The 23,409-nt window shown below is 43.3% G+C and overlaps 1 protein-coding gene across 5 annotated transcripts in view; it reads left to right on the top strand.

Annotated features, from left to right (window-relative positions):
• Spag17 (sperm associated antigen 17) overlaps window positions 1–23,409 on the top strand; it is a 128,955-nt gene that overhangs the window by 58,713 nt on the left and 46,833 nt on the right. For 4 of the 5 annotated variants that reach the window (XM_090334105.1, XM_090334103.1, XM_090334102.1 and 1 more), the window contains 9 exons: window positions 118–268; window positions 1,537–1,779; window positions 1,870–2,073; window positions 7,568–7,629; window positions 8,197–8,310; window positions 15,956–16,110; window positions 16,249–16,427; window positions 18,693–18,778; window positions 22,104–22,346. In XM_090334105.1, coding sequence (XP_090190231.1) covers window positions 118–268; window positions 1,537–1,779; window positions 1,870–2,073; window positions 7,568–7,629; window positions 8,197–8,310; window positions 15,956–16,110; window positions 16,249–16,427; window positions 18,693–18,778; window positions 22,104–22,346 — 1,437 coding nt within the window. The remainder of the gene's footprint in view (window positions 1–117; window positions 269–1,536; window positions 1,780–1,869; window positions 2,074–7,567; window positions 7,630–8,196; window positions 8,311–15,955; window positions 16,111–16,248; window positions 16,428–18,692; window positions 18,779–22,103; window positions 22,347–23,409) is intronic. The other variant, XM_090334104.1, reaches the window with a different exon arrangement.

Here is a 23,409-nt window from a genome sequence, read left to right as displayed (position 1 = left end):
TACTTCTAACTTGTATTTGTAGATGGATGAAAGGATCCCAGTTAATCCCTACCAAGTCTCCATGGCACCTGACAGCTCTCTCTAATGGCTCCATGTCACATTGCTCTTCTCTGTCAGGGCCAGAAGAACTTTGACCCAATTCAAATTGAGCAGGAGATGCGAGCCAAGTCCCCGCTGTGGGACTGCCTTCAGTTCCCTCTGCCGCCACCATGGAACAGCACGAGGCGCCTTGCCACCATCCATGAGCTCATGCACTTCTGCACCAGTGGTAAGTGGTTGCCTTCTCTTAGACACACTTTGATTCATGATCCACTCTCAGGGCTGGGAATGTGGCTTAGTGGTAGAGTGCTTGCCTGGCAAGTTGAAAAGCTCAGGGACAACACCTAAGACCTGAGTTCAAGGCCCACAACTGGCAAAAAACAACAACCACAACAACAAAAAGATGCTTTCCTTTTTTTTTCTTTTCTTTTCTCTCTTTTCTTTCTCTTCTTTCTTTCTCTCTTTTTTTCTTTCTTTCTTTCTTCCTTTTGCCAGTCCTAGGGCTTTAACTCAGAGCCTGAGCACTGTCCTTGGGCTTTCTCAAGGCTAGCATTCTACCACCTGAGCCACCACACCACTTCTGGCTTTTTCTGAGTATATGACACCGAGGAATCAAACCCAGGGCTTCGTGCATGCTAGGCAAATACTCTACCACTAGGCCATACTCCTGGCCGCTCCCCGACTTTCCTTAATCAGAATAAACCCCTTCTTTTCTCCCTGCCTCTTTCCTTTTCTTCCTTTCTTCCTTCTTTCCTTTCTCCCAGCCTTGCTCCCATTCTCCTTATTTCCTCCTCTCCTCCTTGAATTTCTTTTACTCGTTCTCCTCCTTCTTCCATTTCTTCTTCCCCTTCCCTTCCTCCCTTGATTCCTTTTGTCCTTCTCCTTCCTTCCTTCCTTCTTTCAGCTTTTTTGTTTATTTGTGAACCTCTACCATTTGAGTCATGCTTCTAGTTTCTCTTTTTGCTGGCTAATTGGATATTGAGTCTTTGGAGCTTTTCTACCCAGACTCCTTTTGAACTTCTATTCTCTAAATCTCAACCTATGATTACAAGTGTGAACCACCAGGCCCAAGGAGGAAGTGAAAAGCAGCAAATTGTCAATAGAGGAGGCCTTTTCCGAACATAAATGAACAGGAAAGTCTGCTGAATATAATAGTCTGGGTTAGACACAGTGAATAATTCCTCTGGCTTAAATTATAACAGTATCAAATGGTATATTTACTCTAAAATAACCCTTAAACATAATCAACCAACATGGTACCCTAGGGAGTGAGCACAGGAGCAGGTCAGGGGCTAGTACTGAGAGCTATACAGCCCTTTGCTCTATTGTGTCTTTGCGGTGTGGCTTTCTTACTGTTGGGGACCTTCGGTGATTGTTGTGAGCTTGTGGAGACCAACTTTGTCAGGGCGGCACCTGCCATGGCACAATGGCCTTGTCATCCAGGTAGATAGAGCTCTTGTTTATCTCTCTGCCCCTTTGCCTGGCACCATCTTCCAGAAGTCCTGAGCTGGAATGAAGTAGAACGGGCCTTCAAAATATTCACCTTTGAGAGCCTGAAGCTGTCTGAGGTGGATGAGGAGGGGCTACTGCAGACTTCCAGAATGATGGACAACACTGAGGCTGAGACAGTCAACATTCCCTGGGACAACCCTGCCAGATTCGCCAAGCAGATCCGGCAGAGCCGCCTCAAGCAGGCTCAGAAAGAGGCAGAAGAGGCCAGGCAGAGATTGGCACAAAAAGGTAGGATTGGAGAGGGAAAAGCCTACTTGTAGCGTATAGGTGCCAGCCCTTCCAGGCTTGCATTTAACCCATGCTCTTTGCTCTGACCAGACACTGACCTCAAAGACAAAATCCTCTTTATGGACCAGGATTGCATGCCAGATGGTGAGACTAATGAAAATCTCTCCACCCTGGCTCAGCCAGATGCTGACAGCAGGAAACTGCTTGACCGAAAGACTGTGAAGTCTTCAGACCCTGAGAGCAGGGATTTTACCCAGCCGGAAGTTGATGCAAACACGTTTCCCTTGTCTATGGGTAAGTAAACACATGTACAAACACTACTCAAAGCCATGGACAGCCAGGTCCCTGTGCCTCCCACCTGCAATCCTAGCTCTTCTCCCAGAGGCTGAGAGCAGAGGATGGTAGTTTGCAGCCAAGAGTTCCTAAACAACGTAGCCGCAAAAAAAAAATGGGCCTGGGGGTTGTGGCTCAAATGGTAGCGCACCAGCCAACCAAGTATCTGAATTTAAACCCTAATACCACAAAATCAAAAAATTAAATACAAGAGAGGGAAAATAAAAATTAAAGAGCAAAGAAAAGAAAATTCAATGGGGTCTATTTTAATTTGCTCACTTCAGTCACAAAACTGCCACCAAAGTTATTTTCACTGAGTATTTTCAAGTCTCTTTATTCAACACATGTTCAGACCATCGTTTGACAATAATATCAAATGACTTTGTATTCATTCGTTCTCTGCTCTATCAAACACAACATGGGTGCTGGCGGCTCACACCTGTAATCCTAGCTACTCTGGAGACTTTGTGTCTGAAAAGTCATGATCCAAAGCCAGCCTAGGGCAGAAAAGTCTTCAAAACACCAATGCTAATTAACCAGCAAATAGCCAGGCTGGAGGAATGGCTCAAGTCATAGAGTATCAGTCCAAGGAGTTTGAGGTCCTGAGTTGAAACCCCAGCATCACCAAAGGGAAAAGTGTAAATTGGTGAAATATAAAACAGAGATGCTGGAGGAATTTTTTTTGCCAGTCTTGGGGCTTGAACTCAGTGCCTGAGCACTGTCCTTGGGCTTTCCTCAAGGCCAGTGCTCTACCACTTGAGCCACAGCACCACTTCTGACTTTCTTCAGTGTATGTGGTACCGAGGAATCAAACCCAGAGTATTGTGCATGATAGGCAAGCACTCTACCACTAGGCCAAACTCCCAGCTGGAATTTTTTTTGTGTGTGTGTGGGTCATAGGGCTTGATCTCTGGGCCTGGGCGCTGTCCCTGAGCTCTTCAGCCCAAGGCTACTACCCTACCCCTTGAGCCACAGCCCCACTTCCGGTTTTCTAGTGATTAATTGGAGATAAGAGTCTCATAGTCTTTAGTTCCTGGGCTGGCTTTGAACTGTGATCCTCAGATCTCAGCCTCCTGAGTGGCTAGGATTCTAGGCATGAGCCACCACACCCAGCTGGAGGAATTTTTTTTAAATACAGGCATTACATTATTTGCAAAGAAAACAAAGATTAATGAATACCTTATACAAGGCCTCCATTAAGAAAAAAGACACAGCCATACCAGGAATAAAATCATTATCATAAATAAAATCAGGTGCTGGGTGTCTCTTGAAATTGTTTATATTTATGACATAACTTTATCATATGCTTTGGGTACTGTCACGTGCTTTTAATACCAGGTATCTGGAAGGCTGAGAGTAGAATGGTATGAGTCCCTATCTGAAAATGAAACTAAAAGCAAAAGAGCTGGGGACATGGTTCAGATGATACGAAGGACAAGGCCTCAGTTCAATCCCCAGACCAAAAGCAATAAAGGGACCTCACTCAGGTCTTATAGAAAGTAAAAAGCAGGAACAAGAATATAAACTCTATCCCACTATAGTTAGATATCCAGTGGGCAAAGTACTAGGAAGGTATGACTTACCAAAAAATGATTCAATAAGCGAGAGGAACTTGAATTGTCTAAAACCCTTTTAATAAGTGATTTAATTGCTCATAAATTGTTCCACACAGACCAGACCCAGCCCAAATGATTTCAAGGGGAAATGAAATCAAACACCAAAACTAATCATTCTGATCTTAACAAAAGCTTTTCCAGCAAAGCAAAAAATGAGGCATCCTCCCTTCCCCATTCTGTGAAATTAGCACTGACTCCATAATAAAATACACGAGGATAGAAAATTATGAAACAAATTCATCTGTGAACACAGACATGGCAGTCCTAAGGAAGGCCTTAACAACAGATCTCCCAATACATTACATGATACTAATTCCCCACAAGCCAAGTATGAATGAATGAAGGAAAACAGAAAATGCATACAATGGTGAAAAGGTACGTACTGATTCAGTAGATGCATAAAATACAAATCAACCTAAACAGCAATTTATGAAAAGAACTTTAGCAACTGGCCTCAGAAAGATAATTCCTCAATCCTATAAAGGTTGCTTTTTTTAAAAAATGTGGCAATAACCTTTACATACTGTGATTAAAAAATTGAGTGGTTTCTTGGCGCTCACTAGAAGCCCTTGTATTCGGTGTTGTATTGGAGGTCCTGACTCACGCAACAGGACAAGAAAAGGGGACAAAGGTACAGGACCGGAGAGCAGAAAACATGGTCATCATTATTTGTAAATAACATGTATTTAGAGAAGCCAGAACCATCCACAGAAAATACTAGAATTTACATTCAAGCTTAATAAGAGATGGTGGAGGGGCTATATGAGATTCATTCTATGAAATATAGTTCATCAACTATGTATTGGAATGTCATAATTTTGAAAGGCAATTTTAGAATGAAGTGGCAAGTGCCACAAGGAGATAGACGTTACATTAGTATTGACTAGTGGCTGTGTTGCTTCTTGTTTCTGTAGCTGGAGTAGAGTCGGGAGTGCTGCCTGCTTGTCCAGAAAGGAGAGGGCAGAAAGTAGCCTGAGATGACATGGTTTTGCCACATGCAGCATCATGCTGCCTTACATATGTCAACTAACACTTTAGTTAAACATCAAGCCCACAAATACCATACCAAGTTAAATGTCACTCTCAACCATATGCAAATAAGAAGTCACAGTCAAAGGGGAACTCTGTCAAATCAGCCTTGCTTCTATTCTGGCTGAGGCTTCCTCAGCTCCAGAAATTCTTTGGGGTAGATTAGCTATGTTCAGAGTCTCTTCTTCATGATTCTTTCTTGTTTTTTTTAATTCTCCTTTCCTACCCTCCTCCCTCCTCCCTGGATGCAAACCTGAGTTAATGTGAAGCGGGATAAATGGGGATGCTAGGAGACCTTTCAGACCTTTTCTCTTTTTTTGCCTTTTGTGAGGCTCGAACTCAGTGCCTGTGCACTGTCCTTGAACATTTTTTGCTCAAGGCTAGCACTCTGCCTCTTGAGCCACAGTGCCACTTCTGGCTTTTTCTGTGTATGTGGTTCTGGGCAATGGAACCTAGGACATTTTTTCACCTTCTTCTTCTCCTCCTTTTTTTCCTTAAAACAGCTAGTTAAAGCTTTTCTCAGGCAACTTTTGCCACCTGGTGGTCAGATCACATAAATCTCGGCTGTGGATCCTGGCAGGCAGTGTCGTGATGTAGCAAATCCTGTACCTGCAAAGTGGGCACCTCTCTCCGCTAGACACAGGCTTGCACCCAGGTTCCATTCCCGCTGAGCAAGGGGAGTTGGGGCAGCAAGCCTGGATGGGGCTCTCAGGAGGATGGGGATGTTGTTGTTGTTGTTGTTGTTGTTGTTGATGATACTTCAAAGGCAGTCACTTTCATTCTCCTGAAACAAAGCAGAAATTATTCGTGAACGTGTTAAACAGCCAGATTGGTATCAAACACATTTCTGTGTCTGATCCTGGACATAAAGGGCCGCATATTTGTGCTTTTCTGGATTTCTGTGTGAGACTGTTTTTGAACTTGACAGGGCCTATTGGATATTTATGGAGAAACCTGAAAGCTGATGGCTGTGAGGTTATAGGTTTAGGGGTGCCCTCTATGCTTGTTGGGTGTTTTTTTAATAAACTAACTGCTCTGCAGAGGGATCTTGTTATCTGTAAAGTAAAACAGATTACAAATGCTGTTTTTCAAAGGGATGAGAAAGCATCCGCTTCCAGATGTGTCAAAAACTACTCAATCACACTGTCAAAGGATTTTGTGGTCGCAGCAATCAGACAGAAAGGATTTATTTTTTCTTTAAAAAAAAAAAGCAAGAGGGGGGGGTGGGGAAATTTTTGCTTTCCTATTAAATAAAAAGATTTCAGCCTCATATTAGAATGTTCTCTCTTTTGACAAAAAGAATAGATTCATAATTTTTTAGAACAGATTTTCTAAACTGGAGAGTTTTTCTGTTGGATCCGTAGATACAAGAGGGAATATTAAATGTGCCGGAAATCTGGCAGACCACAGATAGAACAGAATGAATTTGTACTCCACAGATTTTGGCTCCCTAGCTTTAAGGACACAGGAGTCTATTTAGAGTTATCACTGGCCTGAGTTTTCTCCTGAATGGATATGTTTCTATAAATGCTGAACTGAATCGGGCTTTCAAGTTGTCCTCTGAGGCAAGATGGAACAATGGTCTCATCCTCCTTACCGGCCTACGGCAAAAAGTAATGAGATCCGGTAGTGAGAACCGAAGTACCTGTTGCCATGCTTCTGAACAGTAGAACCCTTGGGCTGCCCTACATAGGACAGAATACAAAGCTAAGTCTTCTGTGCTCACCTCCAAATCAGCCCATCTTACAGATTCTCTTCCACACACTGCTCTCTCTAAGGCTCTAGTTTCCATATGGGATATCGTTTTTTTAAGTTTTTTCCTCACCCAATCAAAGACAAAAACCGCAGAAAGTCCCCACCAGGTGCTTGGGAGTATAATGAGGAGAAACAAGATAAAATTGTAGGCAGCAACTTTGCAAGTAAAGAGGCTACAAACTAATAATAAATAGGACTGAATGCTGATAAAGGATACAATGAAAAACAAAATGAAGCAGTGGGAGAGACAGGAGGCTCTTCAGAAAAAGCTCCACATCTGAGAGCAAGAGAGATGGGCAGAGGAAAACAGGAAATACAGACAGACAGACAGACAGACAGACAGACAGACAGGCAGACAGACGGGAATGGGGAAAGGTGGGGCCCAGGCCACTCCTTTGTAGGATATAGTCTGCAGTCAACCTCAGGTTTGGAAGTCAGTTGTGCAGAGATGAAGTTCTTTCCCATATCCGCCCTCCCACAGTGGTCTGTTTCCTCAGCATAGTCTCTGTTTATCCTGGTGGTGAGATAGAATCATTTGGAGCATTTTCTAGCAGGAGATGTGCTTGTTTGCCTTGGTAGTTCTCTTGTCCAGGATCTCCCTGCCTGCTCTGGCCTGCCATCCACCAAGTTAGACCCACAGGAACCTGGGAAGGCTTTGTGACAGCCACGGGTACAAGAGGAATAACACACACTGAGCCATGGGTCTCGTTTAATCAGTAAAAGTAAATAAATCAAGGAAAACTCTGGCCAGTTGTAAAGCCCAAGGCACTTGGTGAGCAGTAAGTGATACATGGCCTGAAAGCAGAATATTTGATATGATTTAGACCATCCCAGATAAAAGCCAGTCCCTTTCAAAGCATTTACTATGACTTCCAGGTAGGCACTGACTTAGAAATATTGGCACAAACACGTTCGGGAGGCAGGAAACATGCCTTTGAGGAATCACCTTTTCAGCACAGGGACATAGATCATGCAGACAACAAAAAAGGCACAGCATCGGGTGAGGGAGGAAAAGAGTTGGAACACAACTGAATGTTAGTGTTTTTGATTTACAGAGCAGACCGTGAACAGGGAGATCAAAGATGAAGCAAGCATGAAGTATGCTCCTCCTGAAAAGGTAGGAATTGTTCTCCTGAGATAGAGACAGAGGAGAAGGGAGGCGAAAAGAAAGGAGATGGAAATAAAAGACAAATAGAAAAAAAGAGAAAATGAGAAAGAGAAACAGAGAGAGGCGAAAGACTCTTGTCTCAGGGAAGAGATTATTCAGACATCCCCACACGGGAAGAAAGGAGTTAATTTTCCTAGCTTTGCCAACTTAAGCAAAACTTCCCAGCTCCCAGCTTCTTTCTCAACAGTTGGGCTCGACAGCCTTACACACACACCTGCTCACCATACAGCCATGTAGAACTCACTTTGTCTGGAAGGGAGCTCAGAAAACCTGCCTGTAATTGCTAACAGGACTCAGAAGGGTATAACCTAACAATAAAAATATTTAGATTATGTTGCCCATAAAAAAAAAGTCAAAGGCAGCGGCTCTTCTAAACTGTTGCCATATGGATTTATCCATATTCGACTCTTCTTCCAATTAAATGGAGTGTGTGCCATTAGTTGATGGACGCCAGGGGACCCTGATTGGACTTAAACAAATGATAACCCAAGTGGTGGTGTTGCTGTGATTTTTCAGAAACCCAAGAAGATGATGATGGAGGCAGATTTGGAAGACATTCAGAAGACACAGCAACGCAGTCTGATGGACTGGAGTTTTTCTGAACATTTTAAGCCGAAAGTCCTGCTGCAGGTATTTTATGGGCTAATACGCCGGGGGAGACAGTTAGATGGGTCTAGGGTGGAGGTGTGATGGAGAACAGCTCACCCCTAAGCCACAGATAGCCCACACATCAAAATCCCCACTTATCTCAACTATAAAAGGAGTTTATTCTCAGACCCCAGGAAACCTCCAAGATCATTAAAAATATGCTTCCCTTAATGCACTATCTATCTGGCAAATATCATGTAACCCTTCTATTAATTACAATAAAAAATCTATGAAAAAATATGCTTCCCAAAAGACGCTTTGATAAAAATCATTGAAACCAAAAAGGAAGTACGCAAGACTACTGCACATGTTGGCTGCGGGGGGGGGGGAGGGGGGGGACAGGATGTAAAGTTTTATAATATGGGGAAGAGTAAGGTTTTTCCAGTAAACAAAAAAATATTCATTCCATTTATTTGATTACATTTCACAGTATTTTCTGTGTGTTGAACTGGAAGTTGCAATAGCTAGCTGTGTGCTTGTGGCTCATGCCTGTAATCCTAGCTATTCGGGAGGCTGAGATGTAAGGATCTTGGTTCAAAGCCACCTGAAACAGGAAAATCTGTGAGACTCTTAGCTCCAATTAACTGCGAGAAAACTGGAAGCAGTGCTGTGGCTCAAGTGGCAGAATGCTAGCCTTGAGCTGAAGAGCTCAGGGACAGTGCCAAGGCCCAGAGTTCAAGCCCCATAACCAAAAAAAAAAAAAAAAAAAAAAAAGAGGGACCAGGAGTGTAGCCTAGTGGCAGAGTGCTCTCCTAGCATGCATGAAACATTGGGTTTAATTCCTCAGTATCACATACACAGAAAAAGCTGGAAGTGGTGCTGTGGTTCAGGTGGCAGAGCATAGCCTTGAACAAAAAGTGTCCAAGGACAGTGCCCAGTCTCTGAGTTCAAGCCCTAGGACTAGTAAAAGAAGGAGGAGGAGGAGGAAGAAAATCAGGAGGAGGGAGAGGAGGAGGAGGAGGAAAAGACAGCTTTATGAAAAAGCCAAAGTTAAAAAGAATTTTCCTTTAAAAGCCAAAATTCTTCAATATTCATACTTCCCTACCAATGATGGAAGGTCTAATTCCTAATCAATCATCGGACCCCATAATTTTCTTTTTTCTGGAAGGTTTACAATCTCTGTACTCCAGACTCACGTCCGGTAAGCTTTCCTTCCTTCGTGTCTTCCTGGTGAGCTCAGTGCAAATCAGGCCTCCCCTCCCTGGGTTCTGGGAAACCATTTCTTTGATAATTTTCCCCTTCAACTTTGTCTCTTTCCCTGAAACTCCCAATATTGTGAGGTTAGACTTCCTGGACTAAACCTCTGATGTCTTTTCTTTTTTCTCCCACTTTCCACTTCTTTTCCTTTTGCCCTGGAAATGTCATCAGTTTCAACCCAGTCCTTATCCTGAGCTCTCCATGTCTGTCATCAGAATTTTAAGTATATTTATCATTTGGGGTGACCTTCTATTGAATAAGTTTAACCTTTTTAAAATATTTATTTATGCCAGCCCTGGGCCTGAACTTAGGGACTGAGCGCTGTCCTTGGGCTTTCTCAAGGCTAGAGCTCTATCACTTGAGCCAAAGCACCACTTCTGGCTTTTTCTGTGTATGTGATACCAAGGAATTGAACCCAGGTCTTCGTGCATGCTAGGCAAGCACTCTACGACTAGGTCAAACTCCCGGCCCAACTTTAACCTTTTGCATATAATATCCATGCAAGTATTTATCCCTTTGAAGTTACAGTCTCCTTGAAGATGCCCCCCTTTTCCTCCAAATTTCTTTTCTTCCCTCTTCCTTTATATTTTTTGGGTGGGAGAAGAGGAATATATTTGTGTTTTGTGTTTCTGTTTTTCAGGTTTAGGAGTAGTATCTAATATCTTCCTCATTGTTCATATTAAGAATGAAGTATTAAAACCATGCTATGGAGTGGGTGCTATAGGGGGAGGGTGTGGTGCTAGAAAGTGCTGGAAGGCTGGGGGGGGGGAATTTGATCCCTTAACAGGTGCTTTGTCATGGGTACGCTGGGTCTGTTCTCTCGGGGCATTTAGATTTTGCAGGAATAAAATAGACCTAATCTGTCTAAAACATATGAATGAACCTGCTTGTCAGTGTTTGGGGAGGTGAATGGTGAGAGAAGTAAGTGAAGCCTCCCATTCGTGCTCTAGAGCCACATCTTCCAATATGGCAGCCCTGAGTCGCACAGCAGTACATACACATGGGTGAGTATAAATGAGGTACACAATGGATTTCAAGACTGGGTATAAAACCCTGGCACCACTCAGTTATAGTGTTCATACTAACTTGAAAAGCTTGCACTTTTTTTTGTCTATGCCAGTGCTGGAGCTGGAGCTTGGGGGCTTTGCCTTCTTGCCCAGCTTTGGTCCATCCAGGACTGGCCCCTCTTGAGCCACAGATCCACTTCCAGCTTTTTGCTGGTTCATGGGAGAAAAGAGTCTCTCGGACTTTTTCGGAGAATTTAGAATTACCCACATGGCTTACCTTTGTGGCTCGCCTTATAACCCTATGAAATGGCACTGGCTTTCTGGAATGTTCTTGTCCCTCCCTCAGTGGTGTCTGTGGCCTCACCTCCTTAGGGTGACCTTGTATAGACTATAACCATCCTACCTCTGCTGGAATGGGGACAGACAGCCACCATCGGGGCCTGCAGGACCTAACTGTGAGGACCAAATTCATCTTCTGGTTTTCCCTGCTCCCACCCGCCTTTCTTCTGTCTGATTCCCTGCTCACTGTCTTCCAGCCAAAGCCTCTACACATCAGATCTTCCATCAAATTCGCCTGAATTCCCAAATGGTCCCTAAAATTTTGAACCAGATTTAAGAGGGGAAACTGACCTAGCTTGTTAATTTTTGTTTCTTCAGAGCCCAGGGCCTAGCACTGAACAGGTACTTGTTCTGATTGAAATAGTACACTGACTAATGAAACCCATGATATTAATATAGAAAAAAAGTTAAAAGCTAATTCATAGAAGATACAATGTGAACTTTATTTCTTTTTCAATTTGATTTTTTAATTTAAGTTGTTGCACAAATGTATTTATTAGCACAATGTCACCCCTTTCATGTTTTCCACAGCCTCTCACCCCCTACCTATTCTGTCAAGTTGCCTGATTCCATTCTCACAAGTATACATTGAATATTATGACTGTTTTTGTCCACTCTTCCTATTTGTCTTCTCTCCTTCCCTCCTCTTGATCTCCCCATCCCAATTACACAGGTTTCAGCTACTTTGTATTTATTTTGTTAAAATATCTCACTCCTTTTTCTTTTCTTTTCTTTCTTTCTTTCTTTCTTTCTTTCTTTCTTTCTTTCTTTCTTTCTTTCTTTCTTTCTTTTTTTGGTGCTAGTCCTAGCATTTGAACTTAGGGCCTGAGCACTGTCCTTGAATCTTCTCAAGGCTAGAGCTCTACCACTTGAACCACAGTATCACTTCTATGTATGTGGTACTGAGGAATCGAACCCAGGTCTTCATGAATGCTAGGCAAGCACTCTACCACTAGACTAAACTCCCAGCCCTAAACTATCACTCCCTTTTCAAAAGAGTCTTACCATTGGACTCCTTGCCTGCATGTCATACTTTAATACATTTGTTTGTGTATATTTGTACATGACAGACTCTCACCTGTAGTCCTGACCACTTCAGGAAGCTGAGCTCCAAAGGTCAATGTGGGCAGACAAATCCATGAGGCTCTTATTTCCAATTAACCAGCAAAACGCTGGAAATGGAGATGTGGCCCAAGTGGTAAAGCACCACCATCCTCAAGCCAAAAAAAAAGTGGGGGGGGTCAAGTTGAGAGCATGAGGTCCTGAGTTCAAGCCCAGTACTAGCACCAAAAAAAAAGAATCATGAGTTGGGAGTTTGGCTAGTGGTAGAGTGCTTGCCTAGCCTGCACGAAGACCCCGGTTCGATTCCTTGGTACCACATACATAGATAAAAGCCAGAAGTGGTGCTGAGGCTCAAGTGGTAGAGCTCTAGCCTTGAGAAAGTCCAAGGACAGTGCTCAGGCCCTGAGCTCAAGCCCAGGACTGGCAAAAAAAAAAAATCAGTCACTGATGGGAGAGCTTGGTGCTGTATTTCCTAGCAAGTGAAGATTGCAACGTTCTTACTGTTTAGCAGGAAGAAGGATATATGGTCATCTTATATAGCCACATATGTGTTCAGGCTTTATAGTCTCAGAGGAAGGGAAGTCAGTAAGAAGTAACAAATAACACCCTACACGGATTTTATTTTTTAATTAGAAAGCTATTTGCCACACGCAGGCTTTTCCCATTGGCTCTCAGATGTAAAGATTTTAGTACCACATTGTAAAGACACCTATACAGGGGCCCAGACCAGAGAAGCTGATGCATTGTTTTAGCTACCCTAGCTAGCTATGTGATTTGTAATTCCAGTAGAGAACCGAACTCTGTCTACACTGATTGATGCTGAAAAGAACTCAGACCTTACAAAAGCCACAGCTATCCACTTCCTTTTCATATGGATGCTTCCCTTGCTGTTGATTGGAGGGGGAAAAGACCGGGAGAAGCAAGAGCCTTGCCCTGCAAGTTGAAGGAGGAAGCAAATAACATCATGTTTCAGCCTGTACCACTGCCCTCCCCACTGCACTGAGATCCCTGAGTCAGTGGGGAGTGTCCTGCAGAAGGCACATGGCCCAAGGGCAGTGGAGCTGAAATCCTGGCCTGAGCGCCGGGCTGGGCTCTCCAATCCCACGTTCCGGGTGAGTTCCTTGTCCTCTTTCAGTCCCAGTTTTTGTGGCAAGATGAGAGTGCTAATATTTTGAGTAGGGAAAAATAATCACAGCCCTGGTCTCAGCCCCCTCAGAGTCCCCTGATACAATGTGCCAGACAGGATAGAGTTTTGTGGAGTTTTGTGGTTTGGGGGGGGTTTGTTTTATTTTGTTTTTGTCAATCTTGGGGCTTGAACTCAGGGTCTGGGCACTGTCCCTGAGCTTCTTTTACTCAAAGCTAGCCCTCTACCACTAGAGCCACAATCCCATTTCTGGCTTTTTCTGTGTATGTACAGAGTTTCATGCTAGGCAAGCACTCTTCCGCTAAGCCACCTTCCGGGACCAACCATAGAGTTTTATAGAAAATAAAGAGTGGAACTTGTGAGTCCAGTTCTGGGGAACCAGCAAGGTTGGGCTCTGGTGAGGGCCTGCTCCCTTGCTGGCAGGAAGAGCCTTCCCCCAATTGCTCATATGGTAGACAGTAAACAAGGTCTCAGGAGCTTCCTGGTGTGTGGGCTCAGATCCTGTCCTGAGGGTCCCAGCGCAATATGCAAGTCAGAGGAACCCACCTCTGACCCTGGCCAGGGATTGATACACAAGCCAACCTTCTTAAGTACAACCTCCTTTAATGCTATATGTGGGTTGATCTTGTGTTAAGTCTTTAAACTCTCTCTCTCTCTCTCTCTCTCTCTCTCTCTCTCTCTCTCTCGCTCTCGCTCTCGCTCTCGCTCTCTCACTCTCTCGCTCTCTCGCTCTCTCTCTCTCTCGCTCTCTCTCTCTCTCGCTCTCTCGCCCTCTCTGTCTGTCTGTTTTATGTCAGTGGTATGTACGGGAATTTCATTGTCAGTTATGAATGCAGTATTCCATCAATTTCACTCTCTCTAGAAACAGCTTCCCCAACAGGCTTGCTTCCTTCTGTGTACAGTCTATTTTGACAGTATTCAATCTTCTTTATTTCCCCTCACACAGCCAGATTCTGTTTCTCTTCCTTATTCATCACCAGCTTTTGTTGAAGTTCTGTGTTCTGCTAAAATATACTTATGATATGTGTAAAACACCCTTTTCATGCTTTCTTTTTTTGGTCAATCATGTGGCTTGAACTCAGGCCCTGAGCGCTGTCCTTGGGCTTTCTCTAGAATAGAGCTCTACCACTTGAGCCACAGCACCATTTCTGGCTTTTTCTATGTATGCGGTACCAAGGAGTCGAACCTGGGTCTTCGTGCATGCTAGGCAAGCACTTTACCACTAGGCTACACTTCTGGCTCCCTTTTAATGCATTCTGTGAATCATAGGAACTGTGACTATCAGGTCTTTCCCTTTGATTGGCCCTTCCCTTATGCCTGGCCACAGGGCACGGAGGACTGTCCATCAGGCTGCCCTTTGACTGTTCCTCAGTTGTTCAGATGACTCTCATAACAGCTCGTTGTTCTAATCCCTCCACAGCTGCTTCCTGCTGAAGTACAGTTCTGGCTTCAGAAAGGTTGGTTCCAGCCACAAGTATTTCAAACATCTTGCATTGGTATTTTTGCTAACATTAGCTTTTTTCACCACTACAGAAGGAGAGCATTTCCTCTGGCAATAGAGCAGACCTATGACTGGTGCAAACATAATTCTTCATTTGCATGAATAGCGGTACTATAACAAAAGGAGCACTTCCCTCTGGTGAAGGAGAAGAAGGCCTGTGACTGGCGCAAACATAATCCTTCATTTGCATTGCGTGGCTGCACTGTCACTGGTGCAAACACCCTTCTCCCACCCCATTCCTGGCTATAGAACCAGACTATGCAGCTCTCTGACTCTTCAAGTGGGCCAGGAGGAACTCTCCCATACTGTGGGAGATTAGACCCAATGGAAGATTTCCCCAGAGTTGATGATTCTTTGCCTACTTTATAACTTCAGTGGCAAGTAGAGAGGGCTGAGCTGGTAACAGCAAGAGGAGATGGCTGAAGAGCTCCAGAGAGTGGCCAAGGTGCAGTGAGGAGCAGAGGCAACAAAAGGGGCAAGGGGACGGTGGAAGTACATGGCCAAAGATGAGTGTGAGAAGAATTCTGCCAGAAGAATTCCAGGGTCTTGCCGAACCCTAAGGCCAAGAAGCGCCCTACCACCCCAGGCATGGGAGCTGTGGTGCTAGTTGGTGCTAATAGTCACTTCTGCCAGTATTGCTAGATGCTGAGGATTGCGTCTCCCCCAGTGCTGGGTGTCTGAAAACCAAAGCCCAAAGCAATAAGCCTCCAGAGTGAGTGTTCAGGGCCCTAAGGCTCTGGCCTCTTACCATCAGCCTCTAGTTCTAGAACTTGGGTCTAAAACGCCTCTAAGCCTCTCAGCCCAGCTCACAAGCTTTCAGAAGTCAAAGACTGAAGCCTATCCCTATTGGAAGAACTATTCATCTACTTGCCATTTCTCCACTAGTAGAGGAAGGACCCCAACCATCTGCATGGAAAACTTACGGCAGGGGTTCAAGGATCAACATGAAATTTAGAGTAGGTGGGGATACAACTCAGCCTGTGGGCTGTGTACCTGGAGCTCGCAGTGATGTTTCACCACAAGTTGCAAGATGGATCACGGCTCAACTTAATTATTGTTTGCCATGTTTAATGAACTTTTTTTTGGTGAATGTGTCTTTGCCTGGAAGGATCCAGGTTTGGGGTTTTTTTTTTTCTATAAATGTTTCTGAATTGTTTCCCAAAATCTAAATCTCTGAGGATCTCATTTTCTACCACTTAGGAAAGAATCCTGTGGGAATACAAACTAAACTAACAATATGGAAAACTAGGAGAGGGAAATAAGGAAGGCAAAGATAAGCTTCAACAGGAGCTACATCTCTTATAATGTAATAATAATATCATCAATACTAATAATGCTATATCCACTCAGTAATAATGCAATAATTTTAATTTTCAGGTTCTCCACGAAGCTCACCAGCAATATCATTGTGTGGATTCTTACTACCATACCCAAGACAATTCCTTACTTTTAGTTTTCCATAATCCAATGAATACACAACGTTTGCACTGTGAATTTTGGGATGTTGCTCTTCACTCTAATGTTGGATTCAGGTAACTAATTTAGAGCATTCAGTTAATTTGGTAGTTGAGTAGATTCTTGGTTACTTAGTGATCCAAATAAATAAAAACATTCATATGTTGTCTTCAGTGATAATGCATTGTCCATCTCCTCTGTTGTGCCTTGTCTAGGAGCTACTTAGAACTTGTTGCAAAATCCATTCAAGACTGGGTCACAGAAGAAGAAGCCAAATATCAGGAACGCAAAATGGCAGAGGAAATTGAGAAGGCCAAAGCTATTGAGCAAGAACTGAAAAATCTGGCTAGTCTCAATTCTCCTAGCAAAATATTTTCCCTCAAGAAATCTAAAAGTAAATTACCTACTCATAGTGTAGTGTGTGTGTGTGTGTGTGTGTGTGTGTGTGTGTGTGTGCCTGTGTGCCCGTGTGCCAGCATTTTGGCATTGGCTATTGAACTCAGGACCTTGTGCTCTTGCTTAGATTTTTTTGGTCAAGGGTGACACTCTACCACTTGTGCCATATATCCATTTTTTGGGGCCAGTCTTGGTGCTTGAACTCAGGATGTGAACACTGTCCTTGGGCTTTCTCAAGGCTAGAGCTCTACCACTTGAGCCACAGCACCACTTCTGGCCTTTTCTGTGTATGTGAGACTGAGGAATTGAACCCAGGGCTTTGTGCATGCTAGGCGAGCACTCTACCACTAGGCCATGCTCCCAGCCCATCATTTTTTTTTTTTACCAATTCCCTTCATATCTAAAGACATTCACCTACTTTTAATTCTCTTAAGGCTTAATTTTTCAAGATGGAAAGGAGTTATCTACAAAATTCCCATGATCTCTGCTTTCTCTAACGAGTGGAATACTTGGGTTCCACTCATGGTGAGACAATGCCTGAGAAACAGTGCAATGTTTCTCCTGAGTCAGCCCCACTTCCTGCACAGCCTGTTATACAGATACAATGTGATGTATTCTCAAATACCAAATGTCTTTATTAGTGTCACTTGTGTCTGAGATGTGTTGTCAATGTGTAAGGAAAGGCAGACACCAGTGGCTCACGCCTGTGGTCCTAGCTACTCAGGAGGCTGAGAGCTAAATCAAAAGTTGAAGCCAGCCTGGGCCAGAAAGTCTGTGAGACGCTTATCTCCAATCAGCAAAAACCTGAAAGTGAAGATGCAGCCCAAGTGGTAGAGCACCAGCCTCGACTGATGAAGCCAACTAGAGCTCATTCCCTGAGTTCAAACACCAATACCAACACACACACACAAGAAAAAGAGCAAGAAAAAGAAATATAGTCAAAAAATGAAAGATTTGAAACAGTAAGGAAATTCATTGGAAAATTTTAAAAATTCCATGAGTTTTAGACAAAAGAAATGTACTCTCAGTTGATAATATTAGTTACAATAGCCAAAATTGAGAGTGATTTCTTTTTTTTTTTTTTTTGCCAGTCCTGGGCTTGAGCTCAGGGCCTGAGCACTGTCCTTGGAATTTTCTCAAGGCTAGAGCTCTACCACTTGAGCCTCAGCACCATTTCCGGCTTTTTTCTATGTATGTGGTACCGAGGAATCGAACCCGGGTCTTCATGCATGCTGGGCAAGCACTTTAACCACTAGGCCAAACTCCCGGCCCAAGAGAGTGATTTCTTAAGAAGAAGCAAAGCTATGTAATGTCCAAATTTCTTGCCCATCTCTTTCAACTACAAGAGGAGTTGGCACATCACCTAATGATAATGTATAACTTAAAGCAGATCGGTGACAAACCAGTTATATCTCCAACAAAATGTCTCGGCCTCTTCTAGGAGAGAATGTATGAGGGGCTGGGAGCATGGCCTAGTGGTAGACAGCTTGTCTAGCATGCACAAAGCTCTGGGTTCGATTCCTCAGTACCACACACATAGAAAAAGCCAGAAGTGGTGCTGTGGCTCAAGTGGTAGAGCTCTAGCCTTGAGAAAGCCCAAGGACAGTGCTTAGGTCCTGAGTTCAAGCCCTAGGACTGGCAAAAAAAATGCATGTGATTCTAGGGACTAAAGGTAAGGCTGTCTTTGAACACTCAGCTCTGGGACCATCCTGCCCTATTAGCAGAGCAGCAATAATATTTCCTTCCTCACACCAATGAGCAAACCAAAAACTTCAGCATCTAGAAATTTCTGGAAACATGGACAATTTCCAGTTGAGGTTTGAAATATGCTGCCGGGTATTGTATTCAAAGTCCTCTCAGAGAAGGTTCAAACCTCCAAAATAAAGCAACTGCAGTGGCAAGAGAAGGGCTTCGGTTTGAGACACATTAAGCATGTTCTGGGTGGCCCTCAAAATGTCATGGCATGACAGTGTTAGGAAGATGCAAATATGTCATTCAAAGTGTGAATAGGCCAAGTCACTGAGAACAGGGTGCACTGTCCCCAGAGGTGGAAAACCCCCAATGCCAACTTGTCTATCCATGTCTGTGGAGATGACAGGAGGGGCCAGAATGGATGGATGGATGGATGGATGGATGGATGGATGGACAGATAGATGGAGAGTTGGACTTGATAGCCTTTGAGATCCCTCTATCCCAGAAATTTAGTTCATCTATTATCTAAGAGAATTGCTTAATGGCTAAGAAGTTTCATTTCTTCTGACAGTTCCAAAAATATCCAGCAAAACAGAAATACAAGAACAAGAAAAAGAAAAGGAGGAGATGTCTTTTGTGTTAGAAGGGTCACTCAAGGTAAGTAACCCAAGGAAAGATGATTGACCCCTACTCACAAATCCAAAATTATCTTATAATGTCAGGTTTGTGCATATTCACAGGAAATGATATTTTTGGCTAAATCTTTGAGGTTGATTGACATGCAAATCAGAGGATTGTCAGTCTACCAATTGTGTGCTGGTTGTGGGGTTTAAACTCAAGACCTGGGCTCTTTCCCATAGCTTTTTTTTTGTTTTTGTTTTGTTTGTTTTAATGTAACCCAGGCTAGCTTTGAACTTTTTTTCCAGTCCAGGAGCCTGAACTCAGGGCCTGAGCACTGTCCTTGGGCTTTCTCAAGGTTAGAGCTCTACCATTTGAGCCATTGCACCACTTCTGGCTTTTTCCATGCATGTGATGCCGAGGAATCGAACCTGGGTCTTCATGCATGGTAGGCAAGCACTCTACCACTAGGCCAAACTCCCAGCCCTAAACAATCATTTCTTTTTCAAATGAGTTTTACCGTTGAACTCTTTGCCTATATACCTCATACTTTAATACATATGCTTGTGTATGTTTGTATATGACAGGCTCACACCTGTAGTCCTAACTACTTAAGGAAATTGAGCTCCAAAGATTGAGGTTCAAAGTCAATCTGGGCAGGCAAATCTATGAGGCTCTTATTTCCAATAAATGGGCAAAAGGCTGGAAATGGAGATGTGGCCCAAGTGGTAGAGCACCACCATCCTCCAGCCAAAAAAAGAGTTGAGAGCATTGAGGCAAGCACTCCATCTCTAAGCCAAACTCCCAGTCCCTCCATTAGCTTTGTAACTCAAGGATAGCACTCTACCACTTAAGCCACACCTCTACTCTCAGCTTCTTGGTGGTTAATTGAAGATAAATCTCATGGAATTACCTGCCTGAGATGGCTTTGAACGATGATCCTCAAATCTTGGCTTCCTGAGTAGCTAGGATTACAGATGTGAGCTACTGTGCCCGTCTATGTCAAGTAGTGCCTTGATCATAACTGGTATGCGCGCACACGTGCTCTCTCTCTCTCTCTCTCTCTCTCTCTCTCTCTCTCTCTCTCTCTCTCTCTCTCTCTCTCTCTTTGTCTCTCTCTCTTTCTCTCTCTCTTTCTTTCTCTCTCTCTCATTTTTGTTTGTTTATTTTAACTTGAATATTTTTAATTATAAAATAATATGCTTTCATAACAATCCAAAATTTTCTTATTGCATTATATCTTAAGTGTCAGGGCTACTATTAAAATTGGGAGGGGGTATCTGCAAAAATAGGCAGAATTTTTGTTTCTTTGCTTATGGTTTAGGTTGGGTTTGGCTTGGGGGTTGTGTACTTATGGGATTGTGGTAGATCACACTGCTGAAATGGAGATACTTTCACCATTTCTGAAGTATCCCCAGACTCAGGGGATTAGAGGACTTGATGGCGATATCAGTGTGTAGATATGACCTCGTGCAGTGTGCAGAATCTAGCTCTTCTCTCCTTCCTGAAATCTGGCAGCAGGTACGGTCCTGAAAGTTCTAAGCTGTGTGTTCTAAGTTCTTGCTAGTAATCAGCTTTCCTCCCATCCTGAAGTGTTTCGAAGTTTTCCAGCAGTTCGGTCTCATTAGAACAAAAGACACTCAGACACTCGTGGCTATCATTCACAAAATTCCAATGAGCCAAAGTTATGGACATGGTAATGGAAATACAAACATAACTACATAGACATAAAAACCTATGACTCTATAGACATAATGTTTTATTTCTTAAATTAATATGTATCTATGACATACAGACCCTTAGCCTAATTTTGATTAAGTTCTAAAAACTAAGTTCCAGTGATTGTAAATAGAGATGCCCTTCTTGAACACTTGTTTGTTAAACTTGTCATTTGAAATATGATGTAAAAATCAATGTTAATAAATTCTTTAATAAAAAGAATTCCAATGAGCTTGAGATCTTTATGCACAGATCTGAGAATGAAGACCAAGTACCTGTTTCTTATTATATCATCATATCGTAGTTTTGATTTAAATCAGTTGGTAGTTATCTGGGAAAAAAAGAGTCTATTTCACCCCTCTTCATTACACATAGGTTTTCATTTCTGAAACTCTTGGTAAACTGTTTTATTTTCTCAGAGCACTCAAGATATTGCTTCCCATTTCTCTGGCTAACCCAACGACTATTAATAAATTGACTGCTATCTAATCTGACCCTCTTATATAGACAATATGTCTGTTTCCTCTCGCTGCCTTGAAAGCACTCAGTGAGGTGTTCAGCAGTCATTCCCCCCAAAAGAGCAAATGTGTACATATATTACATATGCATGCATAAGCTTAAGCACATGTTACTTATAGTACGGTTATGATATAACATCAGTAATAATAAAATATGCAATACTCTATTCTTTGTTGTAAATACCGTATAGCCAATTGATTCTTTTTGTGTAGGTGCTGGTACCAGGTGTTGAACTCCTGAGCTTCCCTGCTCATGCTGGTGTTCTACCACTTGAGCTATACCTCCTGTTCTGGCTTTTTGCTGTTTAATTAGAGATAAGAGTCTCACGGAATTGTCCTTTGATCCTCAGATGCCAGCCTTCTCAGTAGCTTGGATAATAGGCCTGAGCAACTGACACCTGACACAATGACTCTTTAAGAGAAAGAAAGGTATTTTAAGTCAACTTTTTGGAAATACTTTGCTCAGAATGTTTCTCTGAGTACCTAGTCTCCCACACTGCTGACAAATCATCTTTCAGTCATCACAGATAATGGATGTCATATAGAATAAGCAGCAGAAGGCCTTTAAGAAGCTGCTTAAGGAGGCCAGGCATTGGTGGCTCACGCCTGTAATCCTAGCTACTCACGAGGCTGAGATCTGAGGATCGCAGTCCAAAGCCAACCTGGGCAGGAAAGTCCGTGAGACTCTTATCTCTAATTAACCACCAGAAAATGGGAAGTCTGTTCTGTGGTTTCAGTGGTAGATATCTAACCTTAAACAGAAGAGCTCAGAGACAGCACACAAACCCCTAGTTCAACAACCAAACAAAAATGTTGGTAAGGATTATTAAAATCTTACCAAAGGACAAGGAAATTACTAAAGCTAAAGGTAGGATCCTCTGCAGGGCAGAGAGACCCCAAAGGAGAAGCGAGGGGATCCAGTGCATGAGGGGGTTCTGTACACAGAAGTTGAATGAGAGAAAGAACCCAGGATAAGGCTGAGGGTGTGGAGCTCAGTATTTTGGTGAATCAGAGAGAACCACTCACATAAATCATGCTCAGTTTTCTCCCCAAAATCCTTCTGAATGAAATCTGTGTTTAAAGCTGCTTCAGAATATCCTGAATCTTATTTTGTAATGACTCTCCAGGCATGGAAGGAAGAGCAAGAGCGATTGGCCGAAGAGGAGCGCTTGAAGGAGGAAAAGAAGGCAGAAAAGAAGAGCAAAGAGGCAAGCAAACGGAAAGGCAAGGAAAAGGTAGAGAAAAAAGAGAGTAAGCTGGTGAAGAAAAAAAGTTCTTCCAAGGACAAAGCTAAAGAAGAACTACCGAAGATTCCGGAAGTGATAGAGATTCCCCCAAAGTCAGAGCCCCAACCTGACAAAGTCTACGTGGTAAAGTCAAGTCTCTTCATGTTTTGGGGGTGATTTCTCATTGTTTAGGACAAGGGAGGTATCTGTTGGGATTCTAGAACTAAAAACCTGTACCCCACCATCTCTGATCTAGAACCTTCCTTCTAGCCAGACTCAGTTTGCCTTGAGCGTCTAGAAGCTAGCACCAAGCCTGGCCATGTCTCAGATAATGGCATTGAGTTAATCTGGTTGCCTGCCTGTGGGCACTCATATTCCTGACTTATAAAGCCTCTCTCTATCTCTCTCCCTCCCTCCCCCCTCCTCTCCCTCCCTTCCCCCTCCTTTCCCTCCCTCCCCCCCCTCTCTCTGAGTCATGGGGTCTTAAACTCAAGACCTGGGTGCTATCCTTCAACTCCTCTGCTTAAGGCTAATACTTTACTATTTGAGCCACAGGTCCATTTCCAATTTTCTGGTAGTTAATTGGAAATAAGAATCTCATGGACTTTTCTGCTGGGGTTGGCTTTCAATCACAATCCCCAGATCTCAGTCTCCTGAGTAGCTGGGATTACAGACATGAGCCACTGGTACCTAGATAATGTCTTCTCTTACTAAATCTAGTTTGAGAAAACTGGAAACAAATGGCCCAGAGCTGGTGGGTGGTTCACATCTACACTCCTAACCACTCAGGAGCTGAGGTCTGAGCATCTCAGTTTGAAGCCAACCCAACAGGAAAGTCTATGAGACCCTTATCTCTAGTTAGCCAGCAAGAAGCCAAAAGCAAAGCTATGGCTCAAGTAGTAAAGTGCCTGCCTTAAGCAAACAAGCTAAGGGACAGTGTCTAGACCCTGAGTGCAAGCCCCAGTACTGGCATTAAAAAGCAATAGAGAAAAGAACTGCAGAAGGCCCCTATCCTCCACAGCTATTACTCTAAACTAGTGGTTTTTGAATTTTTGTATCACAGTGACCTGAATAAAGCTCTAGTTGCAATAAATAAAAAGAAAAGCATTTTGTACATACAATCTTATGAAGTCAGGTGTCAGTATTTCTCCCCCAAAATCATCCCATCTATCTGTCTGTCTGTCTGTCTCCATCACATGCGCACACA

The sequence above is a fragment of the Megascapheus bottae genome, chromosome 6, assembly GCF_031878675.1.
Source record: "Megascapheus bottae isolate mThoBot1 chromosome 6, mThoBot2.hap1, whole genome shotgun sequence".
In the NCBI taxonomy this organism is placed as follows: Eukaryota; Metazoa; Chordata; class Mammalia; order Rodentia; family Geomyidae; genus Megascapheus; species Megascapheus bottae.
Note: the sequence above shows the minus strand (reverse complement) of the source record. Positions and strands in the feature narration are given on the sequence as shown.